The 14,206-nt window shown below is 51.0% G+C and overlaps 1 protein-coding gene and 1 non-coding gene across 2 annotated transcripts; both read left to right on the forward strand.

The window, feature by feature from the left end:
• Positions 1-961: 961 nt before the first annotated feature.
• On the forward strand, positions 962-11,306 carry GIP (gastric inhibitory polypeptide). The gene is made up of 6 exons (XM_055258484.1): positions 962-1,041; positions 2,627-2,733; positions 6,665-6,835; positions 8,574-8,666; positions 9,408-9,509; positions 11,139-11,306. Exons 2-6 carry the CDS (start codon positions 2,648-2,650, stop codon positions 11,146-11,148), a joined length of 462 nt encoding a protein of 153 aa, XP_055114459.1. The 5' UTR covers positions 962-1,041; positions 2,627-2,647; the 3' UTR covers positions 11,149-11,306.
• Positions 11,307-13,110: 1,804 nt separating this feature from the next.
• Positions 13,111-13,214, forward strand: LOC129470860 (small nucleolar RNA U13). The gene has a single exon (XR_008653380.1). It is a non-coding gene; the product is annotated as a small nucleolar RNA U13 (small nucleolar RNA).
• The last annotated feature ends 992 nt before the right edge of the window (positions 13,215-14,206 follow it).

The raw sequence follows: 14,206 nt of genomic DNA on the forward strand, positions 1-14,206 counted from the left end.
GCCTGGCTAACTTTTGTTTGTTTGTTTTTGTTTGTTTGTTTTGAGATGGAGTCTCGCTCTGCCGCCCAGGCTGGAGGGCAGTGGCACCATCTCGGCTCACTGCAACCTCCGCCTGCCGGGTTCACGCCATTCTCCTGCCTCAGCCTCCCGAGTAGCTGGGACTACAGGCGCCCACCAACATGCCCGGCTAATTTTTCGTGTTTTTAGTACAGACGGGGTTTCACTGTATTAGCCAGGATGGTCTCGATCTCCTGACCTCGTGATCCACCCACCTCGCCCTCCCAAAGTGCTGGGATTACAGGCGTGAGTCACTGCGCCCGGCCCGCTTTCTTTTTTCTTTTCTTTTCTTTTTTTTTTTTTGAGACAGTCTCTCTTTGTTGCCCATGCTGGAGTGAACTCGATCTTGGCTCACTGCAACTTCTGCCTCCCAGGTTCAAGTGATTCTCTTGCCTCAGCCTCTCGAGTAGCTGAGATTACAGCCGTGCACGACCATGCCCAGCTAATTTTTGTATTTTTAGTAGAGACGGGGTTTCACCATGTTGGCCAGGCTGGTCTTGAACCCCTGACCTCAGGTGATCCGCCTGTCTCGTCCTCCCAAGGGCTGGGATTACAGGCGTGATTCATTGCACCTGGCCTACCAGCACCCCTGCTAACTGAGGGCAACTGTAAAGGAAGTAGGGCATAGAAGAATAGTAGTGGGCCCTGTGCCCAGAAGGGAGGAAGAGGAAGAAAAAAGGGGGTACTTAGGGTACCCTACCCACAGGCAGGCCCCAGACAGCAGCTGGAGATAGCCAAATGTTAATCACCAATTAGCACAGTTCAGGTGGAAAGGGCAACTCTATTATGTGTAAAATGGACTTAATGTGGCAGGAGCTGTGGGCTTAATTTCTTGAGATAAGATGCTTTTAGGCTAATCAGCAGGTCTATGCCTAATATAAAGGAGCCGGGGCATGATTTCTTCAGCAGGCTCAGAAGGTCCAGAAGGCAGGGGAAGGAGACCCCTATCTGTCCTTCTTCTGGAAGAGCTGGAAAGGAAGTCTGGTAAGAGAAGTGGAGACAGGGATGGATGAGATGACCCGAGAGCAGGTGGATCTTGGCAACCCTGAGATGCTCAGCAGCCCTGGCATCTTAGTTTTCTCTTCCTCTGTATGAGACGTGAGAAGATAGTCAGGTGCGGTGCCTCATGCCTGTAATCCCAATACTTTGGGAGCGGAGGTAGGAGGATCATTTGAGCACAGGAGTTCAAGACCAGCCTGGGCAATGGAGGGAAACTCGATCTCTACACATAATTTAAAAAATTAGCTGGGCATGGTGGTACACGCCTGCGGTCCTAGGTACTCAGGAGGGTGAAGTGAAAGGTTTGCCTGAGCCCAGGAGGTCGAGGCTGCAGTGAGCCACGATTGTGTCATTGCACTCCAACCCCGGGTGACACAGCGAAACGCTGTCTCAAAAAAAGAGAAAGAGAAATGAGAAGGTAGCGCTGATGTTTCATTTATTTATTTATTTATTTATTTGTTTATTTATTTATTTATTTTGAGACGGAGTCTCGCTCTTTCACCCAGGCTGCAGTGCAGTGGCGCGATCTCGGCTCACTGCAGGCTCCGCCCCCCGGAGTTCACGCCATTCTCCTGCCTCAGCCTCCAGCGCAGCTGGGACCACAGGCGCCCGCCACCTCGACCGGCTAATTTTTTGTATTTTTTTAGTAGAGACGGGGTTTCACCGTGTTAGCCAGGATGGTCTCGATCTCCTGACCTCATGATCTGCCCGCCTCGGCCTCCCAAAGTGCTGGGATTACAGGCGTGAGCCACCGCGCCTGGACTTTATTTATTTATTTAGAGATGGAGTCTCGCTCTGTCACCCAGGATGGAGTGCACTGGCACGATCTCGGCTCACTGCAACCTCTTCCTCCCAGGCTCAAGCGATTCTTGTGCCTCAGCCTCCTGAATAGCTGGGATCACAGGCGCGCACCACCACACCTGGCTAATCTTTGTCTTTTATGTAGAGACAGGATTTCACCATATTGGCCAGGCTGGTCTCAAACTCCTGACGTCAAGTGATCCACCCACCTGGGCCTCCAAAAGTGCTGGGATTACAGGCATGAGCCACTGCACCCAGCCTGGCCCATCTTTTGGTCAGGTTCCATGTCCCTTCTAGTCACTAACTCCAGTGCACAGCACCCCTCACCTTCCCCCACGGTGTTGCCCCAGGCTCTTAGAAAAGGTCCAAACTGGGCAGGTGCGATGGCTCACGCCTGTAATCCCAGCACTTTGGGAGGCCCAGGCGGGCGGATCACAAGGTCAGGAGTTTGAGACCAGCCTGGCCAATATGGTGAAACCGTGTGTCTACTAAAAATACAAAAATTAGCCGGGCGTGGTGGCACATGCCTGTAGTCCAGGCTACTCGAGAGGCTGAGGCTTGAACCCAGGAGGTGGAGGTTGCAGTGAGCCAAGATTGCGCCACTGCACTCCCGCCTGGACAACAGAGCGAGACTCCATCTCAAAAAAAAAAAAAAAAAAAAAAAGGGCGGGGGGAAGAAAAGGTCCAAATCTCAGGGCTTCGCCCCCTCCAGCTTTCGGAGCCCCTACTGGTTGCTCTCTCAGCATGTCCTGGCTTTTTTCTGTCTTAGCTCAGGAAATAACCTTGGAAGATGGTGGCCATGAAGACCTTTGCTCTGCTACTGCTGTCCCTGTTCCTGGCAGTGGGACTAGGAGAGAAGAAAGAGGGTCACTCCAGGTAGGAGTGGTGACAGGAAAGGGATGGGGCAGAGGAAGGGCTAGGGGATGACAGGTTCTGGATTTGTTTCTAGGGGGAGATGAGAAAGGGAAGCAATCCAGGCTAAGAGGTAGGAAGCTCCAGGGAAACACCTGCCAGCAGCATGAGTGCAAAGTGAGCACTGAGCCAGAGAGGATTTATTGTGTGCTGCTGTTACAGTGGGAGAGACTATGGTTAGATCTCTGGAGGGACTTCCTGGTGGCTAATTGTCCGAAGATGACAGAATCTCCCTTCCCAATAAATGCTTTATTCATTTATGCATGTTTGCTTCTCTCTTTTCTTTTTTCTTTTTTTGAGGCAGGATCTTGCTCTGTCGCCCAGGCTGGAGTGCAGTGGCGTGATCGCAGCTCACCACAGCCTCTGCCTGCCAGGCTCAAGCATCCTCCCACCTCAGCCTCCCGAGCAGCTAGGACCACAGGCGCACACCACCACGCTCAGCTAATTTTTTTTTTTTTTTTTTTTTTGAGACGGAATCTCGCTCTGTCACCCAGGCTGGAGTGCAGTGGCGCGATCTCGGCTCACTGCAAGCTCCACCTCCCGGGTTCACGCCATTCTCCTGCCTCAGCCTCTCTGAGTAGCTGGGACTACAGGCACCCGCCACCACGCCCGGCTAATTTTTTGTATTTTTAGTAGAGACAGGGTTTCACCATGGTCTCGATCTCCTGACCTCGTGATCCACCCGCCTCGGCCTCCCAAAGTGCTGGGATTCCAAGCGTGAGCCACCGTGCCCGGCCGCTCGGCTAATTTTTGAATTTTTTGTAGAGGTGAGGTTTCACCATGTTACCCAGGCTTATGAATGCATTCTTTTTTTTTCTATTCTTTTCTTTTTCTTTTTTTTTTTTGGGATGGAGTCTCGCTCTGTCACCCAGGCCGGAGTGTGGTGGCACAATCTCAGCTCACTGCAACCTCTGCCTCCTGGGTTCAAGCAATTTTCCCTGCCTCAGCTTACTGAGTAGCTGGGATTACAGGTGCCCACCACCACGCCCAGCTAATTTTTGTATTTTTAGTAGAGATGGGGTTTCACTATGTTGGCCAGGCTGGTCTTGAACTCCTGACCTTAGATGATCCATCTGCCTCGGCCTCCCAAAGTGCTGGGATTGAAGGCGTGTAATCCCTGTGCCTGGCCCTTTTTTGTTGTTGTTGAGTTGGAGTCTCACTCTGTCGCCCAGGCTGGAGTGCAGTGGGGCAGTCTTGGCTCACTGCAACCTCTGCCTCTCGGGTTCAAGCAATTCTCCTGCCTCAGCCTGGGATTACAGGTGCCTACCACCACGCCGAGCTAATTTTTTTGTATTTTTAGTAGAGACGGGGTTTTGCCATGTTGGCCAGGCTGGTCTTGAACTCCTGTCCTCAAATGATCCACCTGCCTTGGCTTCCCAAAGTGCTGGGATTACAGGTGTGAGCCATCATGCCCGGCCATTATGCATGCTTTCAATTAAATTTTAGAGAGGGCTTCCTCTGTACCAGGCATAAGGGATGTATGTGAACATAGGTCCACAAATGCCTCCTGCCTTCATGAAGCACACAGACCCAAGTGGGAAATAGACCAAGAACCATATAGGCATGTTGCAAATCATCATGAGTACTGTATGGAAAAGCAGAGAATATGACCAGCGAATACAGCAGGGGGCTCTGACTGTGTTTTCAGGACCAAGAAATAACTTGTTTGAGTAGAGTTAGGGCTTTCTCAGGTGCAAGGACAAACCATATGCCCAGGTAAATTTGGCATATGTAATTTGTAAATTTGAGGCACAGATGTCAGAACACGTACAAGGAAACAGTATCATGTAGATGTTTCTTTCTTTCTTTTTTTTTTTGCAATAGAGTCTCGCTCTGTCGCCCAGGCTAGAGGGCACTGGCGCGATCTCGGCTCACTGCAACCTCCACCTCCCGGGTTCAAGCAATTCTCTGCCTTAGCCTTCCAAGCAGCTGGGATTACAGGCACCCGCCACCACGCCCGGCTAACTTTTGTATTTTTAGTAGAGAAGGGGTTTTACCATCTTGGCCATGCTGGTCTTGAGCTCCTGACCTCGTGATCCAACTGCTTGGGCCTCCCAAAGTGCTAGGATTACAGACGTGAGCCACTGCGCCTGGCCTGTATCATGTAGATGTTAAGAACATAGATCTGAGCCCAGATGGCCTGGGGTAAATCCTGGATCTGTTACCTACACAGAGTGGCAGACAATAAGATAATAATAAGGTAATCTCTGCACCTTGGTTTCTCCATTCACAAAATGGGGATATAAATAGAACCTACCTCATAGGATGTTGTGAGGATGAAATTATTTTATGGATTCAAGGGCTTGTAGAGTGCTTCTCAGAGTTTTTGTATGAGTTGACTATTGTTATGGAATGTGAACGAAGGAATTGAATCAGGAAGGGCCACGGCAGGAGGAGTAAAGGAGGGAATTGTGTGACTCAGTCCTTTCAGATGAGGGGGACCCTGATCCCCCCCTTTTTTTTTTTGAGATGGAGTCTCGCTTTGTCACCTAGGCTGGAGTGCAGTGGCGCGATCTCTGCTCACTGCAAGCAGCGCCTCCTGGATTCACGCCATTCTCCTGCCTCAGCCTCCCAAGCAGCTGGGACTACAAGCTCCCGCCACCATGCCCGGTTAATTTTTTTGTATTTTTAGTAGAGACGGGGTTTCACCGTGTTAGCCAGGATGGTCTCGATCTCCTGACCTTGTGATCCACCCGCCTTGGCCTCCCAAAGTGCTAGGATTACAGGCGTGAGCCACCGCACCCAGCCTTTTTTTTTTTTTTTTTTGAGACTAAGTTTCGCTCTTGTTCCCCAGGCTGCAGTGCAATGGCACGATTTCAGCTCACTGCAACCTCCACCTCCTGGGTTCAAGTGATTCTCCTGCCTCAGCCTCCTGAGTAGCTGGGATTACAGGCATGTGCCACCAGGCCTGGCTAATTGTTTTTTTGTTTTGAGATGGAGTCTCGCTCTGTTGCCCAGGCTGGAGTGCAGTGGCACAATCTCGGCTCACTGCAAGCCCTGCCTCCCGGGTTTACGATATTCTCCTGCCTCAGCCTCCGGAGTAGCCAGGACTACAGGCGCCCACCGCCACGCCTAGCTAATTTTTTGTATTATTAGTAGAGATGGGGTTTTACCATGTTAGCCAGGATGGTCTCGATCTCCTGACCTCATGATCTGCCTGCCTCTGCCTCCCAAAGTGCTGGGATTACAGGCGTGAGCCACCACTCCCGGCCAACGCCTGGCTAATTTTTGTATTTTTAGTAGAGACGGGATTTCTCTTCTTTTTTTTTTTTGAGACGGAGTCTCGCTCTGTCACCCAGTCTGGAGTGCAGTGGCACGATCTCGGCTCACTGCAAACTCCACCTCCCGGGTTCACGCCATTCTCCTGCCTCAGCCTCTCCGAGTAGCTGGGACTACAGGCGCCCGCCACCACGCCCGGCTAATTTTTTTGTATTTTTAGTAGAGACGGGGTTTCATAGTGGTCTCGATCTCCTGACCTCGTGATCCGCCTGCCTCGGCCTCCCAAAGTGCTGGGATTACAAGCGTGAGCCACTGCGCCCAGCCAGAGACGGGATTTCTCCATGTTGGTCAGGCTGGTCTCAATCCCGACCTCAGGTGATCCGCCTGCTTTGGCCTCCCAAAGTGCTGGGATTACAGGCATGAGCCACGGCGCCTGGCCCCCTGATATCTTTTTGCCCAGAATCCAGAGCCACACACACTGAGGCTGCAGGAAGTGGACCCTGGAGCTGAGGATAAAGCCTGGGGGGAGGTGGGGTGGGGAGTGGATCCACAGGGAGTCTCCATAAAAACGAACTGGTTTGTTTTCAAGTGTCTGCCTCCTGTTAGTGACAGTCATTTACCCTAGCATTTTGATTCTCCCCCCATCTCTGCCCCTTCTCTGCACCCTTGTTTCCAGCCCTCTCCCCTCCCTGCCTGTTGGATCTCATGCTAAGGTGAGCAGCCCTCAACCTCGAGGCCCCAGGTACGCGGAAGGGACTTTCATTAGTGACTACAGTATTGCCATGGACAAGATTCACCAACAAGACTTTGTGAACTGGCTGCTGGCCCAAAAGGGGAAGAAGAATGAGTGAGTCATTGCTTACACTCCTCCTGTTCCCTGTGCCAGGCTCTGCCTTCCTACCTTCAGAGGAGGCCACCAGCTGTGGCCACACAGGCCACATGATGTACAACCCCAGGTGGCACCTTTCTTTTTCTTTTTTTTTCTTGAGATGGAGTCTCGCTCTGTTGTCCAGGCTGGAGTGCAGTGGCGCGATCTCAGCTCACTGCAAGCTCTGCCTCCCAGGTTCACGCCATTCTCCTACCTCAGCTCCTGAATAGCTGGGACTACAGGCGACTGCCACCACACCCGGCTAATTTTTTTTTTTTTTTTGTATTTTTAGTAGATACGGGGTTTCACCGTGTTAGCCAGGATGGTCTCGATCTCCTGACCTCGTGATCCACCCTCCTCAGCCTCCCAAAGTGCTAGGATTACAGGCGTGAGCCACCGTACCCAGCCTCCCTTCTTTTTTTGAGACAGGATCTCTCTCTGTCACCTAGGCTGGAGTGCAGTGGCACCATCATGGCTCATTGCAGCCTTGACCTCCTGGGCCCAAGCAATCCTCCCACCTCAGCCTCCCGAGGAGCTGTGACTACAGCCTCACACCACCATGCCCGGCTAATTTTTAAAATTATTTGTAGAGACAGAGTCTTACTATGTTGCCCAGACTGGTCTCAAACTCCTGGGCTTAAGTGATCCATTTGCCTTGGCCTCCCAAAGTGCTGGGATTGCAAGTGTGAGCCACTGTGTTGGCCCTAATCCTTTACTTCAAAGGGAAGGAGTCAGAAGATGTATGGGAGCTCAGAGAGGATCCCCAGGGGTCTGAGGATGAAGCAAGGGAGAGAGGAGCTCCTTCTAATGACTGCTTGCTTGGCAGTGGCCACTTTAGACTTTGAAAACAGGATTGGCTAGGGCCAGGCCCAGTAGCTCACACCTGTAATCCCAGCACTTTGGGAGGCTGAGGAGGGCAGATCACGAGGTCAGGAGATTGAGGCCCTCCTGGCCAACGTGGTGAAATATTGTCTCTACTAAAAATACAAAGATTAGCTGGGTGTGGTGGCACGTGCCTGTAATTCCAGCTACTGGGGAGGCTGAGGCATGAGAATTGCTTGAACCCTGGAGGCGGACATTGCAGTGAGCTGAGATTACACCACTGCACCCCAGCCTGGCAACAGAGTGAGACCCTGTCTCAAAAAAAAAAAAAAAAAAAAAAGGAAAGAAAATAGGATTGGCTGTGCACGGTGGCTCACGCCTGTAATCCCAGCACTTTGGGAGGCCCAGGTAGGTGGATTGTTTGAGCTCATGAGTTCATTTGAGACCAGCCTGGGCAACATGGCAAACAAAAAGTACAAAAATCAGCTGGGTGTGGTGATGCCTGCCTGTAGTTTCAGCTACTTGGGAGGCTGAGATGGGAAGATGGCTTGAGCCTGGGAGGCAGAGGTTGCAGTGAGCCGAGATGGTGCCCCTGCACTCCAGCCTGGGCAATACAGCCAGACCCTGTCTCTCACACACACACCAAAAAAATGAAGAAAAGATTAACTGTCCTCATCCTCCCTGCTCTATGCCAAGTCTCTTTCCCCGCCCTCTCTGGTCAACATGGTAGATTCTGAAAAGCTGTTCACTGGTGGAGGCAGCTGAAGACCACCGTTGGGTGGGGTTGAGTGGAAAAAGGTACCGTCTGCTTTTGGGGTTCAGGTATTAAAAGATTCAAGTGTCCCTAGACTGGAGTCTCCGCAGCTTGCCTGCTCTCTAATCTTTATCTTCCCAGCTGGAAACACAACATCACCCAGAGGGATGCTCGGGCACTGGAGCTGGCCAGCCAAGCTAATAGGAAGGAGGAGGAGGCAGTGGAGCCACAGAGGTGAGTCAGGGCGCAGAGGGAAGGGAGGGAGCCAAGCCTCCTGCCCCGCCCCCACCTCTTTGTTCCCTCTCGCTGACCCCAGAGCAGAGCAAGGACCTGCGATAAGCATCCTCTTCCTCTCAGAGTTCAAAGAGGGGGCTTCATTGAGCAAACTCCTGGAGGTCAGCCCAAGCTTAAGGAAGAAGCCATGGAGGAACAGGGGAGGGGTGCTAGGAGCGGTTTCAGGAACAGGGTTTCTAAGATTGATGATTTCATGCACAGCAGAGTCACTGAGTCAGGAGAAGGGCAGGAAAGAAGAGACCTCAGGTCCTGGCCTCACCACCTCTCCCTGCCAAACGTCGGGAAGGCTGTTTGTGAAAGAGCGGGGGATGTTCCCAGGCCCACTCCCCTGAAATCAGTTATCCCCTCTCTGAATGGCACAGGTCATTTCAAAGAGTGAATGTGCCCAAAGTACTCTCTGCATTCTGGAACACTGGCAGAGGTGGATGGGCGGAATATCTTACACCAGAATTCTGTTTGACTCTCCCTGTATGAAGAGTCCATATTCCCCAGGCAGGCAGCGCTGGGTGGGGCTGGCAGAAAGGAGGCTCCAGATCTCAGAGCTGAGCCAACGGAGAGGCAGCTGTGTCGGCTCCCTCCCCCCATCCGCGGCTGCCCCTCAGTGGTGTCCCCAGCCCTGTGTTTACCCTCTCTGGGTGAGGCTCAGGCTGAAATAGTTAGCCAGAGGCTGTTCCCTTGCAGCTCCCCAGCCAAGAACCCCAGCGATGAAGATTTGCTGCGGGACTTGCTGATTCAAGAGCTGTTGGCCTGCTTGGTGGATCAGACAAACCTCTGCAGGCTCAGGTAGGGGAGTGTGGTGTTGTACAGAGGTTCTAACTTGAGCTTGGGTATCAGACAAGGATTCAGATCTTTGCCCCTCCACATGCTGGCTGATTACATAGCCTTTCTGAACCTCAGTGTTTTCATTAAAATCAGAGGTATAGAATCATTTTACGGGATTGTTGTGAGCTTTAAGTAAGAGAATGCAAGTGGAAAAATACAAAGAAAAAAACAAAAGAAAAAAAAAGACAATTCAAGTGGAGGCCTGAGGGCCATCTTTGAGGAGTAATAAGAGCTCAGCAAGGTTAGCAGCTCTGATTACTATTTGTTCTTCTTCCTCACTCTTCCAGGCGAGATGATGCTCTCCCCTGCCTATCCCTACCTGCCTATCCCTACCCACCGAGCTGAGCCCATCCTGTGTCCTGCCTGTCCCTACACACCGAGTTGAACCCATCCTGTGTCTTGCCTGTCCCTACCCACCGAGTTGAGCCCATCCTGTGTCCTGCCTGTCCTTACACACTGAGCTCAGCCCATCCTGTGCCCTGCCTGTCCCTACCCACCGAGCTGAGCCCATCCTGTGGCCTGCCAATCCCCAATCCTACCCACCAAGCTGAGCCCCATCCTGTTCTCAGCTTTCCCTCTGTACCCTTGGGCCATGGCACCTTCCTGGTGATGGGAAACTACATAGTTGGAGGCATGTTTCCTTTCTCTGTGGCCACTGCTGGCTTCAACGGTCTCTTGAATCCACCTCATCAGCTGGAAAATTATTCAGTCCATTCCTTATGTCCCAGAATCGAGGGACTAAATATTATGAAGAGACCTGACCACCTAAAGGGTGAGACAGGACCCTCATGATGCAGACACGGAGGCACAGAAACCAAAACACTTCAGACGTTGATGCTGAGCGGCTAGGGAGGGATTGAGGGAGCAAATCTGGGATAGGAACCTCAGGAGGCGAAGAAAGGATAGGAGTATGAGCAGATCCATGGAGAAGAGGGTGTAAGAAAATCTCCCTAAGAAGGTGGGTAACAGTCTCTGTACTTTTGTGAATTATTTTGATTACTTATCATTAAAATGGTGATTTGATGGGGCAAAGGTGGGAGCATTGCTTGAGGCCAGTTCAAGACTGCAGTGATCTATGATCACATCTGTAAACAGTCACTGCACTCCAGCTTGGGCACCACAGTGAGACTGTCTCTTAAAAAATAAGTAAAATGAGGCCAAGCACGGTGGCTCATGCCTGTAATCCCAGCACTTTGGGAGGCCGAGGAGGGTGGATCACGAGGTCAGGAGATCAAGCCCATCCTGGCTAACACAGTGAAACCCCGTCTCTATTAAAAATACAAAAAATTAGCGGGGTGTGGAGGCGGGAGCCTGTAGTCCCAGCTACTCGGGAGGCTGAGGAAGGAGAATGGCATGAACCCGGGAGGTGGAGCTTGCAGTGAGCCGAGATCGCGCCACTGCACTCCAGCCTGGGCGACAGAGCAAGACTCTGTCTCAAAAAAAAAAAAAAGTAAATTGATAAAAATTAAAATATTTAAAAAGGTGATTTGAAGGCAGGAGGGGTTCACCAATGGTTGGGTCCCAGGATAAATGTGCTTGGCCGACTCCAAGTCCATAACAACCTTCCTCTCCTTTCCGCACTCTCCCCAGGTCTCGGTGACTCTGACCACACCCAGCTCAGGACCGGATTCTGCCCTTCACTTAGCGCCTGCCTCAGCCCCACTCCAGAATAGCCAAGAGAACCCAAACCAATAAAGTTTATGCTGAGATAAGTCGAGCCCATTGTGAAAATTTATTAAAATGACTACTGAGCACTAACAGGGCCTGTTTGTCTTTGTGTATCTCTGTGTGTGGGCACCACCCAATGGAAAGGAAATATGTTCTGGGCATGGTGGCGTATGCCTGTAATCCCAGTACTCTGGGAGGCTGAGTCTGGAGGATTGCTTAACCTCAGAAGTTCGAGACCAACCTGGGTAACAGAGTGAGACCCCATCTTTTTTTTTTTTTGAGATGGAATCTCACTCTGTCGTCCAGGCTGGAGTTCAATGGTGCAATCTCGGCTCACTGCAACCTCTGCCTCCTGGGTTCAAGTGATTCTCCTGCCTCAGCCTCCAGAGTAGCTGGGATTACAGGTGCCTACCACCATGCCTGGCTAAATTTTTTTTTTTTTTTTGAGATGGAGTCTTGCTTTTGTTACCCAGGCTGGATGGAGTGCAATGGCGAGATCTCAGCTCACCGCAGCCTCCGCCTCCCAGGTTCAATTGATTCTCTTGCCTCAGCCTCCGGAGTAGCTGGGATTACAGGCATGCGCCACCACGCCCAGCTAATTTTGTATTTTTAGTAGAGATGGGGTTTCTCCATGTTGGTCAGGCTGGTCTCGAACTCCCGACCTCAAGTGATCCGCCTGCCTCTGTCTCCCAAAGTGCTGAGATTAAAGGCGTGAGCCACTGCGCTAGGCCTAATTTTTTATTTTTAGTAGAGACGAGGTTTTGCCATGTTGGCCAGGCTGGTCTTGAACTCCTGGCCTCAGGTGATCCTCCTGCCTCGGCCTCCCAAAATGCTGGGATTATAGGCATGAGCCATCATACCTGCCTGAGACCCCGTCTTTAAAATAAAAAATAAAAAATGAAAAGAGGGCCGGGTGTGGTGGCGCAAGCCTGTCATCCCAACACTTTGGGAGCTTGAGGTGGACAGATCACCTGAGGTCAGGAGTTTGAGACCAGCCTGGCCAACATGGCAAAACCTCGTCTCTACTAAATATACAAAAATTAGCTGGGCATGATGACAGGCACCTGTAGTCCCAGCTGCTCGGGAGGCTGAGGCAAGAGAATCGCTTTGACCCAGGAGGCAGAGGTTGCAGTGAGCTGAGATTGCGCCACTGCACTCCAACCTGGGTAACACAGCAAGACTGTCACACACAAAAATAAAAAAAAAAGAAAAGAAAAGGATCATTTGAGGTCAGGAATTTGAGACCAGCCTGGCCAACATGGTGAAACCCTGTCTCTACTAAAAATACAAAAAAAAAAAAAAAAAAAAAAAAGAACCAGGTGTGGTGGTGCACGCTTGTAATCCCAGCTAATCGGGAGGTTGAAGCATGAGAATCTCTTGAACCCAGGAAGCAGAGGTTGCAGTGAGCTGAGATCACACCACTGCACTACATCCAGCCTGGGTGACAAAGTGAGACCCTGTCTCCAAAAAAAACAAAAAAAGAAAGAAAAGGAAATATGGTTTTTACTTGCATCTGTTAATTCATCTATTTATTCTACAAACACTTATTGGAAAGTTAATATTGGCAGGGCTGTGCTAAACACTGTATATGCAGCAATGAAGAAAATGAACACAATCCTTGCCCCCGAAGAGCATAAAGTCTGGTGACAAAGAAAGACCTCTAGTTTTTTTGTGGTTTTGTTTGTTTTACTGGGAGAGTCTTGCTGTGTTACCCATGCTGGGGTACAGTGCTGTAATCATAGCTCACTGCAACCCTGAGCTCCTGGGCTCAAGCGATCTTGCCACTTCAGCCTCGCGAGTAGCTGGGAGAAGTTGGGACTACAGGCATGTGCCGCCACGCCCAATTAGCCAAAAAAGAAAAAAAATCTGTATAGAGAAAAGATCTGATCCTCTGATACTTTTGTAGTGCATGAGTGTGATCATTGGGTGTTCACGGGCATGTGTGAGATGTGCCACCCTTGAACCTTGTTACAATGTTGGCACATTACCCTTCTGACATGAAGAAAAGAAAAAAAGATAGAAAAAAGGAGTCTCGTGACATGGTGCCTCACGCCTGTAATCCCAGCACTTTGGGAGGCCGAAGAGGGCAGATCACCTGAGGTCAGGAGTTTGGGACCAGCCTGGCCAACATGACGAAAGCCCATCTCTACAAAAATACAAAAAAATATTAGCCAGGCATGATAGTGGGTGCCTGTAATCCCTGCTACTCAGGAGGCTGAGGCGGGAGATCACTTGAACACAGGAGGCGGAGGTTGCAGGGAGCCAAGATTGCTCCATTGCACTCCAGCCTGGGTGACAGAGCAAGACTCCATCTCAAAAAAAAAAAAAAAGGCCAGGTGCAGTGGCTAACGCCTGTAATCCCAGCACTTTGGGAGGCCGAGGCAGGCAGATCACGAGATCAGGAGATCGAGACTATCCTGGCTAACATGGTGAAACCCCGTCTCTATTAAAAAAAAATAATACGAAAACAACATTAGCCAGGCGTGGTGGCTGGCACCTGTAGTCCCAGATACTCGGGAGGCTGAGACAGGAGAATTGCGTGAACCCGGGAGGCAGAGCTTGTAGTGAGCCGAGATTGTGCCACTGCACTCCAGTCTGGGCAACAGAGCAAGACTCCATCTCAAAAAAAAAAAGAAGAAGAAAAAAGAGGTTGGGCACGGTGGCTCACGCCTGTAATCCCAGCACTTTGGGAGGCCGAGATGGGTGGATCACGAGGTCGGGAGATCGAGACCATCCTGGCTAACACGGTGAAACCCTGTCTCTACTAAAAATACAAAAAAATTAGCCGGGCGTGGTGGCGGGCGCCTGTACTCCCAGCTACTCGGAGAAGCTGAGGCAGGAGAATGGCGTGAACCCGGGGGGCAGAGCTTGCGGTGAGCCGAGATTGCGCCACTGCACTCCAGCCTGGGTGACAGAGTGAGACTCCGTCTCAAAAAAAAAAAAAAAGAAAAAAGAAAAAAAGAAAAAGAAAAAAGGAGTCTCCCTATGTG

This window comes from Symphalangus syndactylus, chromosome 20, assembly GCF_028878055.3.
Source record: "Symphalangus syndactylus isolate Jambi chromosome 20, NHGRI_mSymSyn1-v2.1_pri, whole genome shotgun sequence".
In the NCBI taxonomy this organism is placed as follows: domain Eukaryota; kingdom Metazoa; phylum Chordata; class Mammalia; order Primates; family Hylobatidae; genus Symphalangus; species Symphalangus syndactylus.

What these genes read in the sequence shown, in the direction of transcription:
- GIP (XM_055258484.1), top strand. Translation starts at nt 2,648, where the DNA reads ATGGTGGCCATGAAGACCTTTGCTCTGCTACTGCTGTCCCTGTTCCTG. An exon ending in AAGAAAGAGGGTCACTCCAG is followed by an intron (nt 2,734 to 6,664) that starts GTAGGAGTGGTG and finishes CCTTGTTTCCAG; the next exon opens with CCCTCTCCCCTCCCTGCCTG. An exon ending in GAGGCAGTGGAGCCACAGAG is followed by an intron (nt 8,667 to 9,407) that starts GTGAGTCAGGGC and finishes GTTCCCTTGCAG; the next exon opens with CTCCCCAGCCAAGAACCCCA.